At 49.5% G+C, this 26,285-nt stretch overlaps 1 protein-coding gene across 3 annotated transcripts; it reads right to left on the minus strand.

The window, feature by feature from the left end:
- Positions 1 to 407: 407 nt before the first annotated feature.
- Positions 408 to 25,820, minus strand: ydjc (YdjC chitooligosaccharide deacetylase homolog). 3 transcript variants are annotated; one of them, XM_078421299.1, is made up of 7 exons: positions 25,486 to 25,820; positions 20,042 to 20,319; positions 16,472 to 16,654; positions 14,405 to 14,564; positions 8,906 to 9,005; positions 7,124 to 7,301; positions 408 to 4,185 (listed from the first exon to the last, which is right to left on the minus strand). In XM_078421299.1, exons 3-7 carry the CDS (start codon positions 16,633 to 16,635, stop codon positions 3,837 to 3,839), a joined length of 951 nt encoding a protein of 316 aa, XP_078277425.1. In that variant the 5' UTR covers positions 16,636 to 16,654; positions 20,042 to 20,319; positions 25,486 to 25,820; the 3' UTR covers positions 408 to 3,836. The 3 variants fall into 3 exon arrangements, with proteins under 3 accessions (XP_078277425.1, XP_078277426.1, XP_078277427.1); XM_078421300.1 differs by lacking the exon at positions 20,042 to 20,319; XM_078421301.1 differs by lacking the exons at positions 20,042 to 20,319; positions 25,486 to 25,820 and having other exon boundaries at positions 14,405 to 14,589; positions 16,472 to 16,648.
- Between the last annotated feature and the right edge of the window lie 465 nt (positions 25,821 to 26,285).

Here is a 26,285-nt window from a genome sequence, read left to right on the forward strand (position 1 = left end):
CTGTTTCCACGCTGTATCTCTAATATAGACGGCTGTGGAGGCCAAGTCAATGGGTATTTTTAAAGTGGAGATTGACAAATTCTTGATTGGTACAGGCATCAGCAGTTAGGGCTGAGATGAGGAATTTTTTTTTCAGCCAGAGTTGTGAATCTGTGGAATTCTCTGAGTTAGATGTGGCTCTTAGGGCTAACGGAGTCAAGGGGTACAGGGAGAAAGCAGGAACGGGGCACTGATTCTGGATGATCGGCCATGATCATATTTGAATGGCGGTGCTGGCTCGAAGGGCCGAATGGTCTACTCCTGCACCTATTTTTTATGTTTCTATGTAATGGGGAGAAGGCAGGAGAATGGGGTTTAAATCAAGGTTCAGCATTAAAGATGACAAACAAGTTGAATTTTATTCGCCAGTTTTATTGAGACGATTGTATTTCCCCCCCAAACGTCATGATACATTTAATCTTTCTCTGTCTCATAGCTAAATATTACGCAAATCTATGTTTAAATATATTTCCAGGTATCACGTTGAATTAATTTAAGCAAATCAACATCCTTGTCAACCCAAGGTACAAAACTGTTCACTTTGGTTATGAAGTAACCTTGTGCTCAGAAGAAATGTACACCAATCAGCCAAAACATTGATCAGCCAAAACATCATGACCACCTGCCTAATATGCTGTTGGTCCTCCGTGTGCAGCCCCATACGCAGCAGGGTGCGATACACTGTGTATTGTGGCACATTCCTCCCGTGACCACCGTTAAAATGTTCTGTGACTTGTGCCACAGTCGACCTTCTGTCGGTTCGGACCAGACGGGATAGCCTTCGTTGCCCTCGCGCATCGATGAGCCTTGGGCATCCAACACCCTGCCTGTCGCCGGTTTGTGGTTTGTCCCTCCTCCGACCACTGTCGGTCGGTACTCACCACTGCTGACAGGGAGCACCCCACAAGCCTTGCCGTTTCAGAGATGCTCTGACCCAGTCGTCTGGCCAGAACAATTTGGCCCCTTGTCAAAGTCGCTCGGGTCTTTACTCCTGGCCATTTCTCCTGCATCCAACACGTCAACCTCAAGAACTGACCGTTCACTTGCTGCCTAATATATCCCACCCCTTGACAGGTGCCATTGTAACAAGATAACCAATGTTATTCACTTCGCCTGTCAGTGGTCATAATGTTTTGGCTCATCGGTGTAGTGTCTCGGGAATTTATTTATGGTTATCAGTCGTAGTTTGTTTAGCACAAACTTGTCTCCATCATAAGTCTAGGAGGTTCAGGTTGAGACTGGCCAGGGCAATATTAGGGACACACACACCACAAGAGGCAAGACATTAAATTGAGGCAATTCACTTGCTGTTTTGGCAGTTCAGAACACGGAAGCCATTCTCAACGCTGTCCAATACTTTCTCCCTCGATCAACATCGCAATAAAACAGACATTTGGAATATTGTGAGCTGTTTGGCTCTGGAGAGTGTCTGGAGGAGGTTCACGAGAACGATCCCAGGAATGAGTGGGTTAACCTATGATGAGCGTTTGTTGGCACTGGGCCTGTACTCGCTGGAGTTTAGAAGGACGAGGGGGGACCTCATTGAAACGTACAGAATAGTGAAAGGCGTGGATAGAGTGGATGTGGAGAGGATGTTTCCACTAGTGGGAGAGTCTAGGACTGGAGGCCATAGTCTCAGAATAATAGGTACCTTTAGGAAGGAGACGAGGAGGAATTTCTTCAGTCAGAGGTGGTGAATCTGTGGAACTCTTTGCCACAGAAGGCTGTGGAGGCCAAGTCAATGGATATTTTAAAAGTAGAGATCAATAAGATTCTTGTTTAGTGCGGGTGTCAGGGGATATGGGGAGAAGGCAGGAGAATGGGGCTGAGAGGGAGAGATAGATCAGCCATGGTTGAATGGTGGGGTAGACTTGATGGGTTGAATGGCCTAACTCGGATCCGACAGCTTGGGAATTACTTTAGTGATTATCTCACTGCAGTTTGTGGGAACTTGCTGTGGTCTTTTTGTTTGATGCTAAGCGAACAACATGCCCACATGCCAGAGTCCCAGGGCACGTTGAGATGGAGAGATATGGATTATATGCCAAAGAGGCTGGGCAGTCTAACCTGGCATCATGTTTGGCATGGATGGTGCGGGCCGAATGATCTGTTCTTTGTGCTGTAGCTGTTCTGTGTGCTTGTTAAAGTGTAACGATGCAAATACGAAATTTGCATGTTAATTGAGGGCTTGCATATTGCATTAGTGTTTTGCATCATGAAACTTCAAAAGAGTTAGATAGGGTTAATGGAATCAAGGGATATGGGGAGAAGGCAGGCACGGGGTACTGATTGTGGACGATCAGCCACGATCACAATGAATGGCGGTGCTGACTCGAAGGGCCGAATGGCCTCCTCCTGCACCTATTGTCTATCTATGTAAACCAGAAAGATATTGCACATTACAGAAGTCACAATCTGATTAATAGCACCAAAGTGATAACCGAGAATTAATATTTAAAAAAATCATTAATCAATCATGTCTCTTGCCTTCATTCTGAATTTGAACAGGTTATTGCACAAAGCTGTCATGATTACATCCGCAGAATTATTAAATGATTCATAACTGGACGGCACGGTGGTGCAGCGGGTAGAGCTGCTGCCTCACAGCGTCACAGGCCCGGGTACCACCCTGACTACCGGGTGCTGTCTGTGGAGTTTGCATGCTCCCCCTGCGACTGCGTGGGCTTTCTTCAGGTGCACCGGTTTCCTCCCACATTCCAGTGACGTGCGGGTTTGTGGGTCAATTGGCTACTGTACAATTGTCCCTAGTGTGTGCAGTACAGTGCTAGTGTATGGGGTGATCACTGCTTGGTGCAGACTCAGTGGGCTTGCAGGGCCAGTTTCCACACTGTATCTCTAAAGTGAAATAAACTGATGAGCAAGAAATGGGAGTGACATAGAACTATTGTGAACGGGTGATCGATGGTCAGCATGGACACAGTGGGCCGAAGGGCCCGTTTCCATGTTGCGTCTCTCAACCAATCTCTCGGTCAAATATAAATCATTTGCATTTCTCTGTGCAAGTTAAGTTTCGCCTGTCTTGTTACTCGACTTTCTTGTGGATGGTACGTGTGAAGTAGACCTGGTGGGCGTGCACGTTGGAGCAGCGGTAGAGTTGCTGCCTTACAGCGTCAGAGACCCGGGTTCAATCCTGACTACGGCCGCTGCCTGTACCTGTTTCTACCCGTGACCTGCGTGGGTTTTCTCCGGGTGCTCTGGTTTCCTCCCACACTCCAAAGACGTGCAGGTTTGTAGGTTAATTGGTCCGGTGTAAATGTAAATTGTCCCTGGTGTGTGTAGGGTGGCGTTAGTGCGCGGGGGTCGCTGGTTGGCACGGACTCGGTGGGCCGAAAGCCTGTTCCGCGCTGTATCTCTAAACTAAACTAAGACCCACACAGTATTGCAAATTTAATTTCTCGTTGCCTGCAAAGTGAACAATTCAAAGTGAACACACTGCTTCAAGTGTGACTGCTTCAAGTAATGGTTGGACCCCGGCCAATCTCACCTGCTGTCGAGGAACGAGAGATGAACCAGCAGTGCCGGAGGTCCGGTTAAACTCGTGAGAATAAACCCTGCACTTTGCTGCCTCTCCTGAGGAACAAGGTTCATTGCTTGCAGTTCCACTGCTCCGAGGAGCCACGTTCAATTGTCTGCATGGAATGGGGATTGATTTGCAGGGAGTTGAGGCGATCATTGTGCCTTCTCTCCCGTCTGGAAGCTCAGCTCCCCCCTCTCCCCTCCCTCCCTCCTCTGCCAGGCTGCTGGAAGAGGTTGGGGAGACAGGGCTTCCGTTTCACCTACAGGTCACTGAAAGCACACAGTTGAATGCTCCTCTGCTCGTAGTACTTCAGCAGCTTGGGTGCCTGGAGGGTCTCGAGTTCGTGGAAGCGGTCAGCGGAGAGCGAGAAGCCATCAGGCCCTTGCCCACACCCACCTTCCTCAGGGAAGCTGGAGTACCCAGGGTGGACCATCAGCTCTATGGTCAATATTGTGTCGTCTGGCCTTTGGGCACCGGTGGGGAAGATGTCCAACAGGCGATGCTGCTTGGCGTTCCTGGTGGCGATGGCGTTCTCTATGGTGGTCTGGATGGTTGGCACCGACATGTTTCTCCCCATCGTGGTCAGGCCGATGTAGATGTCGGGCCACCTGTTGGGCGCCATTAAAACACAGCTCTCAATAAGGTCAGATGGAAGGCAGAGCTAAGATGTGCAGGTGATGGTGTTGTTAACATGGAAAAGACTATCGCACGGTGGCGCAGCGGGTAGAGCTGCTGCCTCACGGCGCCAGAGACCCGGGTTCCACCCCGACTACGGGTGCTATATGTGTGGGGTTTGTACGTTCTCCCCGTGACCTGCGTGGGTTTTCTCCGGGATCTCCGGTTTCCTTCCACACTCTAAAGACGTGCAGGTTTGTAGGTTAATGGGCTTGGTATAAATGTAAAGCGTTTCTATTGTGTGTACGATGGTGTTAGTGTGCGGGGATTGCTGGTCGGTGTGGGCTCTGTGCGCTGAAGGACCTGCTTCCACGCTTTGACAAGGTCCCACATAGGAGATTGGTGGGCAAAATTAGAGCACATGGTATTGGAGGTAGGGTACTGACATGGATAGAAAATTGGTTGACAGACAGGAAGCAAAGAGTGGGGATAAATGGGTCCCTTTCAGAATGGCAGGCAGTGACAAGTGGGGTACCGCAAGGCTCGGTGCTGGGACCGCAGCTATTTACAATATACATTAATGACTTGGATGAAGGGATTAAAAGTACCATTAGCAAATTTGCAGATGATACAAAGCTGGGTGGTAGTGTGAACTGTGAGGAAGATGCTATGAGGTTGCAGGGTGACTTGGACAGGTTGTGTGAGTGGGCGGATGCATGGCAGATGCAGTTTAATGTGGATAAGTGAGGTTATCCACTTTGGTGGTAAGAATAGGAAGGCAGAGTATTATCTGAATGGTGTCAAGTTAGGAAAAGGGGACGTACAACGAGATCTGGGTGTTCTAGTGCATCAGTCACTGAAAGGAAGCAATTTATTCACAAAATGCTGGAGTAACTCAGCAGGTCAGGCAGCATCTCGGGAGAGAAGGAATGGATGACGTTTCGGGTCTCGATTTGTACCAGCATCTGCAGTTATTTTCTTATACTGAAAGGAAGCATGCAGGTACAGCAGGCAGTGAAGAAAGCCAATGGAATGTTGGCCTTCATAACAAGAGGAGTTGAGTATAGGAGCAAAGAGGTCCTTCTGCAGTTGTACAGGACCCTAGTGAGACCGCACCTGGAGTACTGTGTGCAGTTTTGGTCTCCAAATTTGAGGAAGGATATTCTTGCTATTGAGGGCGTGCAGCGTAGGTTTACTAGGTTAATTCCCCGAATGGCGGGACTGTCATATGTTGAAAGACTGGAGCGACTAGGCTTGTATACACTGAAATTTAGAAGGATGAGAGGAGATCTTATCGAAACGTATAAGATTATTAAGGGGTTGGACACGTTAGAGGCAGGAAACATGTTCCCAATGTTGGGGGAGTCCAGAACAAGGGCCACAGTTTAAGAATAAGGGGTAGGCCATTTAGAACAGAGATGAGTAAAAACTTTTTCAGCCAGAGAGTTGTGAATCTGTGGAATTCTGTGCCTCAGAAGGCAGTGGAGGCCAATTCTCTGAATGCATTCAAGAGAGAGCTGGATAGAGCTCTTAAGGATAGCGGAGTCAGGGGGTATGGGGAGAAGGCAGGAATGATCAGCCATGATCATATTGAATGGCGGTGCTGGCTCGAAGGGCCGAATGGCCTCCTCCTGCACCTATTGTCTATTGTATCTAAAACTAAACTAAAGTACAGAACAGTACAGTAATGGACTGTATTACTATGGAATACAACAGACCATAGGGGTGAACAATGTCCGTTATTGATGACTGCCCACTGTAACTGAGTGTCATTGTGTAAGCTGTTGAAAGAAACAACTGAAGATGCTGGTTAATGCACAAAAAAACAGGTCCTTGGATAAGGACAGAGCACTGAGTATCGAGGTTGGGAGGACATGTTGCAGTTGTACAAGACGTTGGTGAGACCACATTTAGAGTTCTGGGCACCATGTTATAGGAAAGATGTTGTCGAGCTGGAAAGGGCGCAGAGAAGATTTACGAGGATGTTGCCAGGACTCGAGGGTCTGAGCTACAGGGAGAGTTTGAGCAGGCTGGGACTATTCATTGGAGCGCAGGAGGATGAGGGGTGATCTTACAGAGGTGTATAAGATCATGAGAGGAATAGTTTGGATAGAGACGGATAGTCTTGCTCATAGTAGACATATCGAGGACCAGAGGACATAGGTTCAAGGTGAAGGGGAAAGATTTAATGGGAATCTCAGGGGTAACATTTTTACACAAAGGGTAAGAAATGTAAGAAAATAACTGCAGATGCTGGTACAAATTGAAGGTATTTATTCACAAAATGCTGGAGTAACTCAGCAGGTCAGGAGAGAAGGAATGGGCGACATTTCAGATCGAGACCCTTCTTCAGACTGAAGAAACGTCGCCTATTCTTTCTCTCCTGAGATGCTGCCTGACTTGCTGAGTTACTCCAGCATTTTGTGAATAAATACCTTCACACAAAGGGTGGTGGGTGTGTGGAACGAGTTGCCAGAGGAGGTAGTTGAGGCTGGGACTATCCCAACATTTAAGAAACAGTTAAGCAGGTACATGGATGGGACAGGTTTGGAGGGATATGGAGCTAACGAGGGCGGGGACGACGACTAGTGTGGATGGGGCATGTTGGCCGGTGTGGGCAGGTGGGACTAGTGTGGACGGGGCATGTTGGCCGGTGTGGGCAGGTGGGACTAGTGTGGACGGGGCATGTTGGCCGGTGTGGGCAGGTGGGACTAGTGTGGACGGGGCATGTTGGCCGGTGTGGGCAGGTGGGACTAGTGTGGACGGGGCATGTTGGCCGGTGTGGGCAGGTGGGACTAGTGTGGACGGGGCATGTTGGCCGGTGTGGGCAAGTAGCGCTGAAGGGCCTGTTTCCACTCTGTATTCTCATTAAATCTTTCCCCTTCACCTTGAACCTTGAACCTATAGCTCTTTGCTTTACTTGTTGCTTACCTAATCCCATGTCGCTGAAAGACATCGATGGAATTGAATGCATCTTTTTCAACCTGCAGGTAGAAGTCCATCAGCTGCTGAGTTATGCTGTCGCAGCAGTGCAGGCCAGGCTCGATTGGGATGCGGGTGTAAACGATGCCGTAATCTGACAGCACCTGGGCAAAGACGTCTCGGATACCTGCAGCCCACACAGCACAACACCGTTGTGTCACACGTCATCCAACACTAGCCCCCGTGTACCTGTGGCGTTCCCCCCGGGCGCTCCGCTCTCCTCCCACATCACAACGACGTGCGTGCGGGTTTGTGGGTTCATTAGCCGAAGAGTTCAATCAAAACTCCAAGTGCAATGTGCAATCTTGGACCCTTCTTCAAACTGATTGTAGTAGTGGGGAGAAAGCTGGTGGAGAGTTCAACCTCCCTGGTGCTGGGGCAGGACAAAGCCTGGCACGTTTAGTTTAGAGATAAAGCGTGGAAACAGGCCCTTCGGCCCACCGAGTCCGTACCGACCAGCAGGCACGAGCAATATCCCACACACTAGGGACAATTTACAGAAGCCAATTAACCTACAAACCCGCACATCTTTGGAGTGTGGGAGGAAACCGGAGCACCCGGAGAAAACCCACGCAGGTCACGGGGAGAACGTACAAACTCTGTACAGTCAGCACCAGTAGTCAGGATGGAACCCGGGTCCCTGGCGCTGGGAGGCAGCAGCTCCAAATTTGAGGAAGGATATTCTTGCTATTGAGGGCGTGCAGCGTGGGTTTACTAGGTTAATTCCCGAAATGGCGGGACTATCATATGTTGAAAGACTGGAGCGACTAGGCTTGTATACACTGGAATTTAGAAGGATGAGAGGAGATCTTATCGAAACGTATAAGATTATTAAGGGGTTGGACACGTTAGAGGCAGGAAACATGTTCCCAATGTTGGGGGAGTCCAGAACCAGGAGCCACAGTTTAAGAATAAGGGGTAGGCCATTTAGAACGGAGACGAGGAAAAACTTTTTCAGTCAGAGAGTTGTGAATCTGTGGAATTCTCTGCCTCAGAAGGCAGTGGAGGCCAATTCTCTGAATGTATTCAAGAGAGAGCTAGATAGAGCTCTTAAGGATAGCGGAGTCAGGGGGTATGGAGAGAAGGCAGGAACGGGGTACTGATTGAGAATGATCAGCCATGATCACATTGAATGGCGGTGCGTACAGGCTCGAAGGGCCGAATGGCCTCCTCCTGCACCTATTGTCTATTGTCTCTACCATCTGTGCTGCAGGTGGGGTGCAGTAAGGTGCGCCGTGAGCAGCTCGTGAATGATCCTAATTACCACCGTGGTTGAATGTTAATCAACTGCAGATCGATCTGTGGGGAACTGTACTTGGAGGTACACGCCCGCACAGCATGTACAGCTTCAATGAACATTTCACTGAACTGCAAATGTCTCTAAAGCTGACCACTGCTGAGGAATTTATTGAATTTATTCACAAAATGCCGGAGTAACTCAGCAGGTCAGGCAGCATCTCGGGAGAGAAGGAATGGGTGACGTTTCGGGTCGAGACCCTTCTTCAGACTGATGGCAGGGGCGGGACAAACGTGCGGGTGGCATACGGAGATCCTGGGGAAAACCCACACAGGTCGCGGGGAGAACGTACAAACTCTGTACAGACAGCGCCCCGTAGTCAGGATGGAACCCGGAACTCTGGCGCTGTGAGGCAGCAACTCTACCGCTGCGCCACCGTGCCGCGCGGTATCAGTGCTTTGGGAAGCGGGAGGGGGCCATGTACGCTCTCTTACCTGGCAACACGTGGATGTGTTGATGTCCATCCATATGATGGGGCAAGTGACCGGTCAGTTCACAGAACAGGTCGACTTGTTGCCTCAGCTCCTTATCTATCTAGCAAGCAAAGACAAACAACACACTATGTCAGACTGCTTGACCGAGGAGCTGCCCACAAGGACAAGCGAGCAAGGAACTGCAAACGCCGGTTTATAGACAATAGGTGCAGGAGGAGGCCATTCGGCCCTTCGAGGCAGCACCGCCATTCAATGTGATCATGGCTGATCATTCTCAATCAGTACCCCGTTCCTGCCTTCTCCCCATACCCCCTGACTCCGCTATCCTTAAGAACTCTATCTAGCTCTCTCTTGAATGCATTCAGAGACTTGGCCTCCACTGCCTTCTGAGGCAGAGATTGCACAGGTTTACATCGAAGACAGACACAAAAAGCCTGAGCAACTCGGCGGGTCAGGCAGCGTCTCTGGAGAGAAGGAACGGGCGACGTTTCAGGTGGAGACCCAACTTTGGCGCACGGCGGCGCGGCGGCGCGGCGATAGAGCGGCTGCCTCACAGCGCCGGACACCCAGGTTCAATACTGACCACGGTGCTGTCTTTGTGGAGTTTACACGTTCTCCCCGTGACCGAGTGCTCCAGTTTCCTCCCACATTCAGGACAGGCCGGGACAAGGGGCCTTGATGGCCGAGTTATGAACTCATGAACCAAAACATGGCGCCCTTTGGAAACACAAGTGTACTATTCCGAAACACTTGTGATTGTGCTTACGTATAGTCATATTTTTTACTGGACTGTATGCGAAAAAGGAATTTCACTGCACTTCAGTACATGCGACAAAAACGGATCTGTGCAGTTTTCTGTTTCATTGGCTATTTTCAATCAGGTTGGAACTTGATGGACTGAGCTAAAGGCAGAAGTTGGGCAGGTTAGGACTTTATTCCTTGGAGCACAGGAGGCTGAGTGGTGATCTTAGGGAGGTGTACAAAATCACGAGGGGAATAGATAGGGTGAATGCAGAGTCTTTTACTCAGAGTAGGGGGATCAAAAGCAAAAGGTTTTAGGTGAGAGGAACAAGATTTAACACAAACCTGAGGGGCAACTTTTTATTTTACATAAAAGGTGGTGGGTGCATGGAACGAGCTGCCAGAGGAGGTAGTGGAGGCAGGTACTATCGCAACGTTTAAACAAACGTGTGGACTAGTTCATGGATAAGATGGTTTAGAGGGAGTCCTTCCAGTCTGAAGAGTCTCGACACGAAACGCCACCCATCCCGTTTAGAGTCATAGAGTGATACAATGTGGAAACAGGCCCTTCGGCCCAACTTTCCCACACCGGCCAACAATGTCCCAGCTACACTAGTCCCACTTGCCTGCGCTTGGCCCATATCCCTCCAAACCTGTCCTATCCATGTACCTGGCTAACTGTTTCTTAAACGATGGGATAGTCCCAGCCTCAACTACCTCCTCTGGCAGCTTGTTCCATTCACCCACCACCCCCTGTGTGAAAATGTTACCCCTCGGATTCCTAATAAATATTTTCGCCTTCACCTTGAACCTATGTCCTCTGGTCCTCGATTCCCCTATTCTGGGCAAGAGATTCTGTGCATCTACCCAATCTATTCCTCATGATTTTGTACACCTCTATAAGATCACCCCTCATCCTCCTGCGCTCCATGGAATAGAGACCCAGCCTGCTCAACCTCTCCCTATAGCTCACACCCTCTAGTCCTGGCAACATCCTTGTAAATCTTTTCTGAACCCTTTCAAGCTTGACAATATCTTTCCTATAACACGGTGCCCAGAACTGAACACACTATTCTAAATGCGGTCTCACCAACGTCTTATACAACTGCAACATGACCACCCAACTTCTATACTCCCAATACTCTGACTGATGAAGACCAAAGTGCCAAAAGCCTTTTTGACCACCTTATCTACCTGCGACTCGACCTTCAAGGAACCATACACCTGTACTCCTAGATCCCTCTGCTCTACAACACTACCCAGAGGCCTATCATTCACTGTTTAGGTTCTGCCTTTGTTCGATGTCCCAAAATGCAACACCTCACACTTCTCTGTATTGCATTCCATCAACCATTCCTCCGCCCACCTGGCCAATCGATCCAGTTCCTGCTGCAATCTTTCACAACCATCTCACTTCTGTTCCTCCAGAGATGCTGCCTGACCCATTGAACTACCCCTGCACTTTGTGTCTATCTTAGGTTTTGAGGGACTAGTGCAGATGGGCAAGTTAGGTCGAAGGGCCTTCCACACTACGTGACTACGATTTTGAGCCAATATATTTTTAAACTCCAACTATGCATTTCCCCTATCAGCAGGCTAAATGTGTTATTAGCGATAAAGTTCATGGAACACAAGAGTAATCTTATCAACCATATCAACTTTCTTCGTGTGCGAGATTATCTCTGGTGGAATATTAACTTTTCCAAAGTCGCTGATAGCAATTGTTTTCAACTCTGCCCTGTTCACTTTCTCCTTGAAAGGAAAATATAGAAGGCAGATATCCTAATGCAACACCTCTTAAACATGGAGTGAACGCAAACCAATAATAAATGCCATCAATATTATTCACACACATAACCTGGCTCTGTGGTTAAGGAATCACACAAGAGACTATTTGGATCACATGCCTGTTCTTTGAAAGACTTTTCCATTAATTCCCAACAGCCTTACGGGCAGCACGGTGGCACAGCGGTAGAGTTGCTGCCTTACAACGCCAGAGTCCTGGGGGGTTTGATCCCGACTACGGGCGCTGTCCGTACGGAGTTTGTACGTTCGCCCCGTGACCTGTGTGGGTTTTCTCCAGGATCTTCGGTTTCCTCCCACACTCCAATGGCATGCAGGTTTGTAGGTTAGTTGGCTTGGTATAAAAGTAAAATGGACCCAATGTAGGACAGTGTTAATGTGCGGGGATCGCTGGTCGGCGCAGACTCAGTGGGCCGAAGGGCCTGTTTCTGCGCTGTATCTCTGAACTGAACTATAGAGTTTCCTGTGGAAAGTTACTGCTAAATTTGCTTCCACTGTGAGAAAATTATGAGAAATGTTCTATATTTCACCTTTGGATCTTTGGTCAATTATCTTAAATCAGTGCCTGGAGCTTGGAAAGATGAATACACAGTCACCTATATTGTTTGGTGCGTGTGTGTGTTTAAGGACAAATCTCTTAGAGTAACATTAAAACAACCATTCTCCACCTTTTGAATTGCTTTTTAAAATATATATTGTACAATGCATTATTATAGACAATAGACAATAGGTGCAGGAGTAGGCCATTCGGCCCTTCGAGCCAGCACCACCATTCAATGTGATCATGGCTGATCATTCTCAATCAGTACCCCATTCCTGCCTTCTCCCCGTACCCCGACTCCGCTATCCTTAAGAGCTCTATCTAGCTCTAACTTGAATTATTACATTGAATTATTAGAATTTATTACGATTTTTTTAAAGTCCAGTTTAGTGTAGAGATACGGCGCGGAAACAGGCCCTTCGGCCCACCGAGTCCATGCCGACCAGCGATCACCGCACGTTAACGCTATCCTACACACACTCGGGACAATTTACAGAAGCCAATTAAACTATGAGCCTGTACGTCTTTGGAATGTGGGAGGAAACTGGAGCATCTCGGAGGAAACCCACGCAGGTCACGGGGAGAACGTGCAAACTCCGCACAGACAGCACCCGCCGTGACGTCTATTGGACCAGCAAAATGGATAATCCAGAAAGGAACTGCAAATGCTGGTTTAAACCGAAGCTGGACACAAAATGCTGGAGTAACTCAGCGGGACGGGCAGACTGAAGAAGTGACTCGACCCGAAACGTCACCATTCTTTCTCTCCAGAGATGCTGCCTGTCCCGCTGAGTTACTCCAGCATTTTGTGTCTATCTTCGGTGTAAACCAGCATCTCCAGTTCCTTCCTACACAACGCTATTTGTGTTGGTCATTCACACCACCAATCCTGGTGGGAATAAATGTCATGTTCATCGAGTTATGGAAAGAGTAGCAAGGGATAATGAATGACATTGTATTGTGTGGGAAGGGATTTGACTTCTGGGCTGCCCCTGGCGACAAGCAGCTTGCACGCAATTATAATGTTGAGTTAGTTCCAGTGGTACAGGATGTGGTGACAAGCCACGGTATCAGTGACTGTAGCAGGGTTGGGACATCATGTTGCAGCTATCTATGACGTTGGTGAGACCGCACCAGGAACACTGAAAGCATTTCCCACAGCTAGAGTTTATTGTTTAGAGATACAGCGCGGAAACAGGCCCTTCGGCCCACCGAGTCCGCACCGACCAGCGATCCCCGCACACTAACACTATCCTACACACGCTAGGGACAATTTACAATTATACCAAGCCAATTAACCTACAAACTGTAGTAGTACTTTAAGGTCCGGTATCTGTTATACCTTTGTTATGACTCTGGACAGACCACAAGTATACGTGTTTAAAAGGTTAGAAAGCTAGAGCTTAAATCCAGGCTGCTTATTCCTGGAACACACCTGGAACCAGAGTGACCACCAAATCACCTCATTCTCTTATATACATGTTAGTACAAGGGCAAACAAAGTAGTCCTTGTGATACAATACCACCACAACACAAACCTGCACGTCTTGAGTGCCGGAGGAAACCGGAGCACTCTGAGAAATCTCACGCGGGTCACGGGGAGAACATACAAACTCCATACAGACAGCGCCCGTGGTCAGGATGGAACCCGGGTCTCTGGCGCTGTGAGGCAGCAACTCTGCCACTGCGCCACCGCGCCGCTACTGGATTACTGTCACCGAAATACAGTGAAAGCGTTTGCTTGTGTGCCATCCACCATATCACTGGGCGTTACAGTGGCGCAGCGGTAGAGTCGCTGCCTCACAGCGCCAGAGACCTGGGTTCCATCCTGACCACGGGTGTGGGTGCTTTCTGTACGGAGTTTGTACGGTGAGAGGGGAAAGTTAAACGGAGAGGTGCAGGTCGAGTGTATTTTTCCACACAGAGTGTGACGGGTGCCTGGAACACATTGCCAGGGGTGGTGGTGCTGGAGGCAGGTACGATAATGGCGTTGAAGAGGCTTTTGGATAGACACAGGGAAGGGAAGGGAATCGAGGGGTCGGGATTACATACAGGCAGATGAGTTTGGTTTAACTTGACCTCATGATCAGCACGTACATTGTGGGCTGAAGGGCCCATTCCTGTGCTGTACTGCAAGGTTAGCTCATACATCTATTGTGAATAGAGCTCTTAAGGATAGCAGAGTCAGGGGGGTATGGGGAGAAGGCAGGAACGGGGTACTGATTGTGAATGATCAGCCATGATCACATTGAATGGCGGTGCGTACAGGCTCGAAGGGCCAAATGGCCTCCTCCTGCACCTATTGTCTATTGTCCATCTGCAGTCGTGTTTTACTGTAGAGATATTACAAATGTCACAGAGCTGCTGTTAAACACTGTGTACCATGGACACCAGGCTTTGGGTTGAACACATACCTCAGCTAGGTTGATGAGTCCACTCTTCAGCACTTCCCTAATTCCCATTTTTCCATGGAAGAACCCGTCCTTGTTGACCAGGGAGGAGCCCATTCTGAGCTGTTCACAGACAGGTAAGCCCTCCGAGAGGTTGGCGTGAAGGCCGAGAGGAACCTTGTTTCTGTTCGAGAGAGAGAGAAACATAACTATATTGAGATTTTAGATTTAGATTTAGAGATACAGCGCAGAAACAGGCCCTTCGACCCACCGGGTCCGCGCCGCCCAGCGATCCCCGCACACTCACACTATCTTACACACACTAGGGATCATTTTTACATTTGCCCAGCCAATTAACCTACAAACCTGTACGTCTTCGGAGCGTGGGAGGAAACCGAAGATCTCGGAGAAAACCCACGCAGGTCACGGGGAGAACGTACAAACTCCGTACAGACGGCGCCCGTAGTCAGGATCGAACCTGAGTCTCCGGCGCTGCATTCGCTGTAAGGCAGCAACACTACCGCTGCGCCACCGTGCCTCCTACAACATCCTACACAAATAAATGGTGGATTACACTCTTCGTACTTCATTCGTTTAGTTCAGTTTAGAGATACAGCCTGGAAACAGGCCCTTCGGCCCACCGAGTCCATGCCGATCAGCGATCACCCCTGTACACTCTAGTTCTATGCTATCCCACTTTCGCATCCACTCTGTACACACTAGAGGGATTTTACAGAAGCTAATTAACCTACAAACCCGCACGTCTCTAGGATGCGGAAGGAGACCGGAGCACCTGGAGGAAACCCACGCGGTCACGGAGAACGGGCAAACTCCACACTGACAGCACCCGAGGTCAGGATGGAACCCAGGTTTCTGGTGCTATCGGGTAATGGCTCTGTCATATGTTGAAAGACTGGAGCGACTAGGCTTGTATACACTGGAATTTAGAAGGATGAGAGGGGATCTTATCGAAACGTATAAGATTATTAAGGGGTTGGACACGTTAGAGGCAGGAAACATGTTCCCAATGTTGGGGGAGTCCAGAACAAGGGGCACAGTTTAAGAATAAGGGGTAGACCATTTAGAACTGAGATGAGGGAAAACTTTTTCAGTCAGAGAGTTGTGAATCTGTGGAATTCTCTGCCTCAGAAGGCAGTGGAGGCCAATTCTCCGAATGCATTCAAGAGAGAGCTAGATAGAGCTCTTAAGGATAGCGGAGTCAGGGGGTATGGGGAGAAGGCAGGAATGGGGTACTGATTGAGAATGATCAGCCATGATCACATTGAATGGTGGTGCTGGCTCGAAGGGCCGAATGGTCTACTCCTGCACCTATTGTCTATTGTCTATAACATAGATAGGCGACGTTTCAATGTGAATACCGTTGGGCTGTAAGCTACCTACGAGGGGCAATTTACAGAAGCAATCTGAAGGTGTCCCGACCCGAAACGCCATTCATCATTTTTCTCTGCAGATGCTGCCTGACCCGCTGAGTTACTCCAGCATTTTGTGTCTATCCTTAGTGTAATAAACCAGCATCTACAGGTCTTCGTTTCTACTAATGTAGGGTGGCACGGTGGCACAGCAGTAGAGTTGCTACTTTACAGCGAATGCAGCGCTAGAGACTCAGGTTCGATCCTGACTACGGGCGCCGTCTGTACGGAGTTTGTACGTTCTCCCCGTGACCTGCGTGGGTTTCCTCCGAGATCTTCGGTTTCCTCCCACACTCCAAAGACGTACAGGTATGTAGGGTAATTGACTGGGCAAATGTAAAAATTGTCTCTAGTGTGTGTAGGATAGTGTTAGTGTGCGGGGATCGCTGGGCGGCGCGGACTCGGTGGGCCGAAGGGCCTGTTTCCGCGCTGTATCTCTAAATCTAAATCTAAAAAAAATCTGGCCTACAAACCCGCACGTCTTTGGGGATGCTGGAGGAGACCGGAGCACCCGGAGAAAACCCAGGCGGGTCACAGGGAGAGCGTACAAACTCCATCCGGACAGCACCCGTGGTCGGGATCAAACCCAGTCTCTGGCGCTGCGAGGGAGTATTTGTACCGCTGCACCACCTAGTAGACAATATGCTTCTGTCAAACCCACCTGGTAGCCATGGCAGCAGCTTCCTTGGCAGCGCTCCCATTCACCAGCAAGGATGCGTTGGAGATGGCTTTGGCTTTGAAGCATTCCATTATACCACGATTCCTCCTCCGGCAGTAACCAAAGTCGTCGCCGGTCACTATCAACCTCACTCTAGGCTGAGGCATCCTCCCTCACGCATCAGGACTAAAGGCAGAGTGGAAGAGAAGGTCAAGTCACCGGGCGTTCCTGCTTCAAGTCAGTGCCAAATGCAAATTTAGGTTTAATCAGTTCACAATCCAGTAACGACGGATCGAGCAAAGGGGAAGATACAGAGAGCAGGATATGGTTCTCAGCATTGTAGCGCACCAGTTCCAGAGACTAAGTCCAATGTCCGCAATGGGGTAGAGGTGAATCGGACAGTGCCCTGGCTTATGGAAGGGCCGTTCAGAAGCCTGAGTAATAACAGAGGGGAAGAAGCTGTTTGTGAGTCTGGTGGTGCGCGCTTCCAAGCTCCTGTACCTTATGCCGGGCGGGGGCGGGGGCAGGGGTGGGGAGAAGGAGGAATGACCGGGGGTTGGTTGTGACCAATAACACAATGTAGACAACCTGCTGCTCGATTCACTCCACAGGATAGGGGCAGAACGTGCAAACTCCACAAAGACAGCACCCGGGTTCGGAGTGTGGGCCGAATGGCCTGTTCTTGTCCTGTACTTTTCCACATTCATCCTGACCTCATGTGATGTCTGTGCGTGCGGAATTTGCAAACTCTTCCCTGTGACTGGGCCCCCTCCACTGTCAGGCTGAGGCCAAACACAAATTGGATGAACAGCACCTCATATTTCACTTAGGCAGTGCTATGAATAATGACCTCCAACTTCAAGTGACTCTTGCTTTCCCTCTCTCTCCGTCCCTCCCCCACCCCAATCCTCCGACTGCTTCTACTGTCCTCCTGATTAAATTACATGCCTCAGTCTGAAGAAGGGTCTCAACCTGAAACGTCACCCATTCCTTCTCTCCTGAGATGCTGCCCGACCTGCTGAGTTACTCCAGCATTTTGTGAATAAATACCTTCGATTTGTACCAGCATCTGCAGTTATTTTCTTATACAAATTATGTGCCTCGTTGTCACCTTCCCCCCAGCTAATAATGATCCATTCTACACTCCCCCTTGAGCTTCACCCTCTTTGATCTCTCGTTCTCACACCTTACCCTTCCATATCTCTCTTTCCCTCTCCCGTGACTCAGTCCGAAGAATGGCCTCGACCCGAAACGTGCCCATTCCTTCTCTCCAGAGATGCAGCCTGTCCCGCTGAGTTACTCCAGCATTTTGTGTCTATCGTTGGTGTGAACCGGCATCTGCAGTTCCTTCCCACACACAGAAGTTGGCACGTTACAGGGGCCACAGTTTAAGAATAAGGGGTGGGCCATTTAGAACAGAGATGAGGAAAAACTTTTTCAGTCAGTGAGTTGTGAATCTGTGGAATTCTCTGCATCAGAAGGCAGTGGAGGCCAATTCTCTGAATGCATTCAAGAGAGAGCTAGATAGAGCTCTTAAGGATAGCGGAGTCAGGGGGTATGGGGAGAAGGCAGGAACGGGGTACTGATTGAGAATGATCAGCCATGATCACATTGAATGGCGGTGCTGGCTCGAAGGGCTGAATGGCCTCCTCCTGCACCTATTGTCTATTGTTACAGTATGTGATATTGTGCAAGACATTGGCAAGGCCTTGCATTTGGAGTATTGTGTTCGAGTACATATTAGCAGTATTATTCATTTATGTACTATATTCCATAACCCATTATTGATTCCTGAACACCTTGTCCTAATGTGGGAGTGGTTACAGTTTGGTTTCACCACTCCTGCAATTGTCATCTTGCCTTTACTATCTCCGCCCAAACCGCTTCGACATCCTGCTCTCCTGCATGCCATTCCTCCCTTTAGCCCTTAATCCATCATTAACTAACAGTGCCACCCCTCCTCCCCTGCCTCTGATCAGCCTGACCTATGTAAACGTCACTCACCTTTCAATGCTCAGGTGTGACTCCCAATCCTTGCCTCTTGAATGGCTGCCAAATCATCCCTTCTTATTTCTATTTCTGTCAGAGTGATGCAGCGTGGAAACAGGCCTCTTCGGCCCAACTTGCCCACATCGGCCAACACGCCCCACCTACACTAATCCCACCTGCCTACGTTTGGCCCATATCCCCTCTAACCCTGACCGATCCACGTATCCGTCTAAAAAATTCTCAAACATTGAAACATCGAAAATAGGTGCAGGAGTAGGCCATTCGGCCCTTCGAGCCTGCACCGTCATTCAATATGAATCATGGCTGATCATCCAACTCAGTATCCTGTACCTGCCTTCTCTCCATACCCCCTGATCCCTTTAGCCACAAGGGCCACACCTAACTCCCTCTTAAATATAGCCAATGAACTTGCCTCAACTACCTTCTGTGGCAGAGAATTCCACAGATTCACCACTCTCTGTGTGAAAAAAAACGTTCTCATCTCGGTCCTAAAAGACTTTCCCCTTATCCTTAAACTGTGACCCCTTGTTCTGGACTTCCCCAACATCGGGAACAATCTTCCTGCATCTAGCCTGTCCAACCCCTTAAGAATTTTGTAAGTTTCTATAAGATCCCCCTTCAATCTTCTAAATTCCAGCGAGTACAAGCCGAGTCTATCCAATCTTTCTTCATATGAAAGTCCTGCCATCCCAGGAATCAATCTGGTGAACCTTCTCTGTACTCCCTCTATGGCAAGAATGTCTTTCCTCAGATTAGGAGACCAAAACTGTACGCAATACTCCAGGTGTGGTCTCACCAATGCCCTGTACAACTGCAGCAGAACCTCCCTGCTCCTATACTCAAATCCCCTCGCTATGAATGCCAACATACCATTCGCTTTCTTCACTGCCTGCTGCACCTGCATGCTTACTTTCAATGACTGGTGTACCACGACACCCAGGTCTCGTTGCATCTCGCCTTTTCCTAATCGGCCACCATTCAGATAATAAATTGAGATCTTACCTGCCTCAACTACCTCCTCCGGCAGCTTGTTCCAGACACCTGCCACTCTTAGTGTAAAGAAGTTGCCCCTCAGAATCTTATAGAACCACAGTTCCTTTTTGATTGTAATATTATATTCACTCCAGCACTTGTAGGAAACAGTAACTTTGAAGGGAGAAATAATCTCATGGAACACAGAACAAACCGTACAGGACACAAGAGGCTATTTTAAGAGCCACTAAATATATCCTGAAAGAGTTTTATCCTGGTGTAATATTTTCTTGAATTAGTTAAACCTCTAGTTTAGTTCATAAATGCAGCACAGAGATGGGCCTTAGGACTGTTGAAAGACTGGAGCGGCTAGGCTTGTATACACTGGAATTTAGAAGGATGAGAGGGGATCTTATCGAAACATATAAGATTATTAAGGGGCTGGACACGCTAGAGGCAGGAAACATGTTCCCAATGTTGGAGGAGTCCAGAACCAGGGGCCACAGTTTAAGAATAAGGGGTAGGCCATTTAGTCAGTCCCGGCCTTGCTTGAGACTGACTTTGAGCCCCACCTCGGGGCCGTGGACTTACCATCGGAGCCTGCGATCCCTCGCCTGGGATCGACGCTCCATCCGCGGCCTGCGGATTTCACCATCGAGGAGCTCGCAGTCTCGGGCAGAGACCGATGTCGGGAAGCTCCAATGTCGCAAGAGGTTCGACCAGCCCCGACCCGGGGTCCGATCGGCCGGCGCGGGGGAGCTGAGATATCCCCCGATGCAGGAGCTTGATCGCCCCGACACGGAGTGTCCGACCCCCGGATACGGGAGCCAAGATCGCCCCGACAACGGAAGGCTCGAGGCCCCCGACCACTGGAGAAGGGAAGAGATTGAACATTTTTTGCGCCTTCCATCACAGTGAGGAATGTGGAGGAGTCACTGTGGGGGATGTTCATGTCAAAATGTATTTTGTGTGTCCTGTTGCTTTTTATTGTTATGACTGTACGGCAAATCAAATTCCTCGTATGTTGCAATCTCATACTTGGCTAATAAAGTATGATTATGATTATGATATTCCTCAAAGGCTGTCATTTGATTTTATCTTCTTTAGTCTTACGTACACTTCCTTTTTCTTTTTGACCAATTTTACCACCACTTTGGTCATTTGCCAGAAGTACCAATTCCTTCCCCACCCCACCAAATTAAACATTGTAATGGCCACGTCATTAAAGTTTTGTTCTCGGGGAAACTTACAATCAACCCGAGTACAATGGGAATGTTAACTGAGGAGGCACCATGTTAGAGTCACTGCCTCACAGCGCCGGAGACCAATGTTCAATCCTGACTACGGATGCTGTCTGTACGTAGTTTGTACGTTCTACCCGTGACCCGCGTGGGCTTTCTCCGGGTGCTCCCGTTTCCTCCCACATCCCAAAGACGTGCGGGTTTGCAGGTTGATTGGTTTCTGTAAATTATCCCGAGTGTGTGTTGGATAGAACTAGTGTGCAGGAAGGAACGGCAGATGCTGGTTTAAACCAAAGATAGGCACAAAAAGCTGGAGTAACTCAGCGGGACAGGCGGCATCTCAGGGAGAAGGAATGGGTGACGTTTCTGATCAAAGCCCTTCTTCAGTCGAGACCCTTCTTCATTAAGGGATTAAAAGTACCATTAGCAAATTTGCCGATGATACAAAGCTGGGTGGCAGTGTGAACTGTGAGGAAGATGCTATGAGGTTGCAGGGTGACTTGGACAGGTTGTGTGAGTGGGCGGATGCATGGCAGATGCAGTTTAATGTGGATAAGTGTGAGGTTATCCACTTTGGTGGTAAGAATAGGAAGGCAGAGTATTATCTGAATGGTGTCAAGTTAGGAACAGGGGACGTACAACGAGATCTGGGTGTCCTAGTGCATCAGTCACTGAAAGGAAGCATGCAGGTACTGCAAGCAGTGAAGAAAGCCAATGGAATGTTGGCCTTCATAACAAGAGGAGTTGAGTATAGGAGCAAAGAGGTCCTTCTGCAGTTGTACAGGGCCCTAGTGAGACCACACCTGAGGAAGGATATTCTTGCTATTGAGGGCGTGCAGCGTAGGTTTACTAGGTTAATTCTTGGAATGGCGGGACTGTCATATGTTGAAAGACTGGAGCGACTAGGCTTGTATACACTGGAATTTAGAAGGATGAGAGGAGATCTTATCGAAACGTATAAGATTATTAAGGGGTTGGACACGTTAGATGCAGGAAACATGTTCCCAATGTTGGGGGAGTCCAGAACCAGGGGCCACAGTTTAAGAATAAGGGGTAGGCCATTTAGAACTGAGATGAGGAAATACTTTTTCAGTCACAGAGTTGTAAATCTGTGGAATTCTCTGCCTCAGAAGGCAGTGGAGGCCAATTCTCTGAATGCATTGAAGAGAGAGCTGGATAGAGCTCTTAAGGATAGCGGAGTCAGGGGGTATGGGGAGAAGGCAGGAACGGGGTACTGCTTGAGAATGATCAGCCATGATCACATTGAATGGCGGTGCTGGCTTGAAGGGCTGAATGGCCTCCTCCTGCACCTATTGTTTATTGTCTTGACCCGAAATGTCACCCATTCCTTCTCTCCATAGAACTAGTGTGAACGGGTGATCGTAGGTCGGGGCGGACTCGGTTGGACGAAGGGCCTGTGCTCCACGATGAATGTCTAAAACTAAACTAAACTACATTGAATGCTAATTGAACAACCAGCTACCACCAATTGTAACAATGCAGGGTCTCCACCTAAAATGCTGGCCATTCTACTGTCTCCGCAGATGCTGCCTGACCCACTGAGTTTTTCCAGCAGTTCTTTTTTAGAATTGGTTTTCCTAACTGGTAGAGAGGAAAGCCATTATTGACATAGCAAAAAAAAAACCAGAAACTGTTGAAAGAATTCAACATTTTGTTTTAGCTATGGGCATTAAAACAAAAATCCAATTAACATACATTTCCCTTCAATCCTCTGCAGAGGGATTTTTTAAAAATTCACAAATAAACTTTAGTTCTAATAAGAAATATATACAGTACAAACAAACTTGCACAGATTGTCCACACATTCTTTGTGTCTATATATTCAATAGTGCCACACTCAGTTTACACCTGTCTTTGCACAAAACACCCTGGCCACTCTCTCTGGACAAAATAGAGAGACGATGTTTTAAGGAAGAAGGAACTGCAGATGCTGGTTTAAAACCAAAGCTGGGAAAAAAGTGCTGGAGTCCAGAACAAGGGGTCACAGTTTAAGGATAAGGGGGAGGTCTTTTAGGACCGAGATGAGAACGTTTTTTTTTCACACAGAGAGTGGTGAGTCTGTGGAATTCTCTGCCACAGAAGGTAGTTGAGGCCAGTTCATTGGCTATATTTAAGAGGGAGTTAGATGTGGCCCTTGTGGCTAAAGGGATCAGGGGGTATGGAGAGAAGGCAGGTACGGGATACTGAGTTGGATGATCAGCCATGATCATATTGAATGGCGGTGCAGGCTCGAAGGGCCGAATGGCCTACTCCTGCATCTATTTTCTATGTTTCTATGTAACTCAGCATCTCTGGAGAAAAGGAACAGATGACGTATTGGGCTGAGACCCGCACGTCACCTGTTCCTGTTCTCCAGAGATGCTGCCTGAACCGCTGAGATACTCCAGCATTACTTCTTCTTATCGTGTCCCCACACATGCTAGATATTGTGTTTGAGCCAAATCTGAACACAACTCTTAGCAATATCATTGTTCTCTGTGAGATCCTGAGCTTTGCATTGGTGCTCCAATAGAGGACATCTCAACAGGTGCTCCATGGTTTGTGGTTCAGTGCCACATGTGCAGATAACGTCGTCAGTGTCTGTATAACCCCACTTCTATATTCTCTATATTCTCTCTCTATGTGTCTATATTCTCGTAACCTGATAGACAAGGCTTCTGTACAAGCAAGCAACTGTAGATGCTGGTTTTAACTAAAGGTAGACACTAAAGATATAACTAAAGAAAAGCAGGAGTAACTAACTCAGCGGGTCAGTGGGGGGGGGGAGCTGGAGTGGGGGGGGAGAGAGCTGGAGTGGGGGGGGAGCTGGAGTGGGGGGGAGAGAGCTGGAGTTGGGGGGGGAGCTGGAGTGGGGGGGGGAGCTGGAGTGGGGGGGAGAGAGCTGGAGTTGGGGGGAGCTGGAGTGGGGGGGAGAGCTGGAGTGGGGGGGGGGGGAGCTGAGTGGGGGGAGAGCTGGAATGGGGGGGAGAGAGCTGGAGTGGGGGGGAGAGAGCTGGAGTGGGGGGGAGAGAGCTGGAGTGGGGGAGAGAGCTGGAGTGGGGGGAGAGCTGGAGTGGGGGGGGGAGAGCTGGAGTGGGGGGGGAGCTGGAGTGGGGGGAGAAATCAAAAGTGGGAAGGGGGGGGTTCAAAAGTGGGGAGAGACCAGGAGAGGGGAGGGAGAAGGGATCTGGAGTGTGCAGGGGAGGATCAAAATTGGAAAAGGGGATTCAGAGGGGAGGGGGGGATTCAGGGGGGGAGGGGGGGATATCCAGAGTGGGGGAGGTGGGTGGGTGATTAATAGGAAAGGAAGGGAACTGGGTGCCTAAGGAGTGGGGAACGAGCAGGGGCAGGCATGGGGAGGTGGGGAGGGGGGGAGGGGGGGGGGCTGCTTATCGTTTCGTATCAATATTCCGACTCCCGCGTCTCCCCTCAACGTTGCTGCAGCACAGGGGGTGGTTGGTCACCAGAGGGAGTGGGGAGGGGAGAGGAGAGGAAGGGGAAAACGAAACGAGTTGTGATACTGGAGTTTGCTGGATAAACTTCTCCTGAGGATGCAAGGAACTGCAGATGCTGGGATCTTAAGGCAAAACACAAAGTGCTGGAGGAACTCACTGGGTCTGGCAGCATCTGTGGATGGGGTGGGGGGGGGGGGGTGGCGTGGGGTGTGGGGTGGGTGGGGGGGATTGAAACAGGGTTCATTTCGTGTCGGGAGCCTCCTTCAGACTTACTGAATCAGTCCCTGCTTCGTCGTCTGTCCATTCATTCATTCATTCATTCCCTCCCTCCCTCCCTCCCTCCCTCCCTCCCTCCCTCCCTCCTGCCTGTCCCGCTGAGTTCCCCCAGCACTTTGAGCTTTAAATACACAATTGCCACCTCCCTATAACCGAACAAGGAATGGAGGTGGAAGGGAAACCTCGACATATAACTTTAAAAAAAAACCCAGCCACGTTGCCTTGCGGGACAATTTAACTTTCCTCAGATCTGAAACTTGAGGCATCTTAAATTTCACCATTGAACTGTATCCAATTTTCTCTTTAAGAATGAAGAGACAGGATATGTGTGGGTGTGTGTGTGTTTATGTGTGTGTGCCTGCCTGCGGAAACAGAACTCTCTGCCTCAGAAGGCAGTGGAGGCCAATTCTCTGAATGCATTCAAGAGAGAGCTAGATAGAGCTCTTAAGGATAGCGGAGTCAGGGGGTATGGGGAGAAGGCAGGAACGGGGTACTGATTGAGAATGATCAGCCATGATCACATTGAATGGCGGTGCTGGCTCGAAGGGCCGAATGGTCTCCTCCTGCACCTATTGTCTATTGCCTCTGTGTGTGTGTGTGTGCCTGTGTGTGTGTGTGTATATGTGTGTCTGCCTGCCTCTATGTGTGTGGCTGCCTCTGTGTGTGTGTCTCTGTGTGTGTGTGTATATGTGTGTCTGCCTGCCTCTATGTGTGTGTGTGTGCCTGTGTGTGTGTGTGTCTGCCTGCCTCTGTGAGTGTGTGTGTCTCTGTGTGTGTGTGTGTATATGTGTGTCTGCCTGCCTCTATGTGTGTGTGTGTGCCTGTGTCTGCCTGCCTCTGTGAGTGTGTGTGTGTGTGTGTGAGAGGGAGAGGGAGAGGGAGAGGGACTGTCTGCCTCTGTGTGTGTGTGTGTGTGTGTGTGTGTGTGTGTGTCTGTGTTCCCAGAAAGTGTAAGCATTGCCTCTAAAAGGGCAGCTTTGTAAGCACAACCCTGTTCAAACACACACACACACACAGCCACGGCCACTCTCCACTGGAATGATCTATTTAACCGAGTGTGTACCTGCTCGTTCAAGTCCAGGCTCCCGGTTGCCCAGCTCAGTCCCAGCGGATAATTCACTCCCACATCGGCCCAGGCAGGGGGATTGGGTTCTCCTTTAAACGCGTCCTTTGCAGCGAAACGAAACGCACCTCAGGAGGATGTTACGTCCTTGAGAGAGTGAGAGAGACAGAAATAGAGAGAGAGAGAGAATGACAGAAACAGAATGAACAGGGAGCGGTACAGCGCCTGTAGATGGTCACGTCTCCTGCCACTTGCATCTTGTTCACACCAGACCAGACCACTGAGGAGGAGCACCACATCACCAGGAAGTCTCGAACCCTCCCCCTCCCCCTCCCTCCCCCCTCCCTCCCTCCCTCCCTTTCTCACTCCCCCTCCCCCCTCTCTCTCCCCTTCCCTTTCTCTTTCTCTCCCCCCCTCCCCCCCTCCCTAACACCCTCCCCCTTCCCCCTCTCTCTCTACCATTACCCTCTCCCCTTTCTCTCTCCCCCTACCTCCCTCTCACTCCCCCCCTCTTCACTCTCTCCCCTCCCTTTCTCCCCCTCCCCTCTCTCTCCCCCTCCCTTTCTCTCTCCCTCTCACTTCCTCCCTCTTCCCTTTCTCCCCCTATTCTCTCCCCCCCCTTTCTCTCTCCCCTCCCCTTTCTCTCTCCCCCCTCCCTTTCTCTCTCCCCCCCTTTCTCTCTCCCCTTCCCTTTCTCTCTCCCCTTCCCTTTCTCACTCCCCTTCCCTTTCTCTCTCCCCTTCCCTTTCTCTCTCCCCCTCCCTTTCTCTCTCCCCTTTCACTCCCTCCCTCTTCCCTTT

The sequence above is a fragment of the Rhinoraja longicauda genome, chromosome 25, assembly GCF_053455715.1.
Source record: "Rhinoraja longicauda isolate Sanriku21f chromosome 25, sRhiLon1.1, whole genome shotgun sequence".
In the NCBI taxonomy this organism is placed as follows: domain Eukaryota; kingdom Metazoa; phylum Chordata; class Chondrichthyes; order Rajiformes; family Arhynchobatidae; genus Rhinoraja; species Rhinoraja longicauda.

Coding starts and splice junctions, on each gene's coding strand:
- ydjc (XM_078421300.1), bottom strand. CDS start 16,635: ATGCCTCAGCCTAGAGTGAGGTTGATAGTGACCGGCGACGACTTTGGT. Junction 14,565..16,471: donor GCTGCTGCCATGGCTACCAG/GTGGGTTTGACA, acceptor TCTCTCGAACAG/AAACAAGGTTCCTCTCGGCC. Junction 4,186..7,123: donor TTTCAGCGACATGGGATTAG/GTAAGCAACAAG, acceptor GGCGCCCAACAG/GTGGCCCGACATCTACATCG.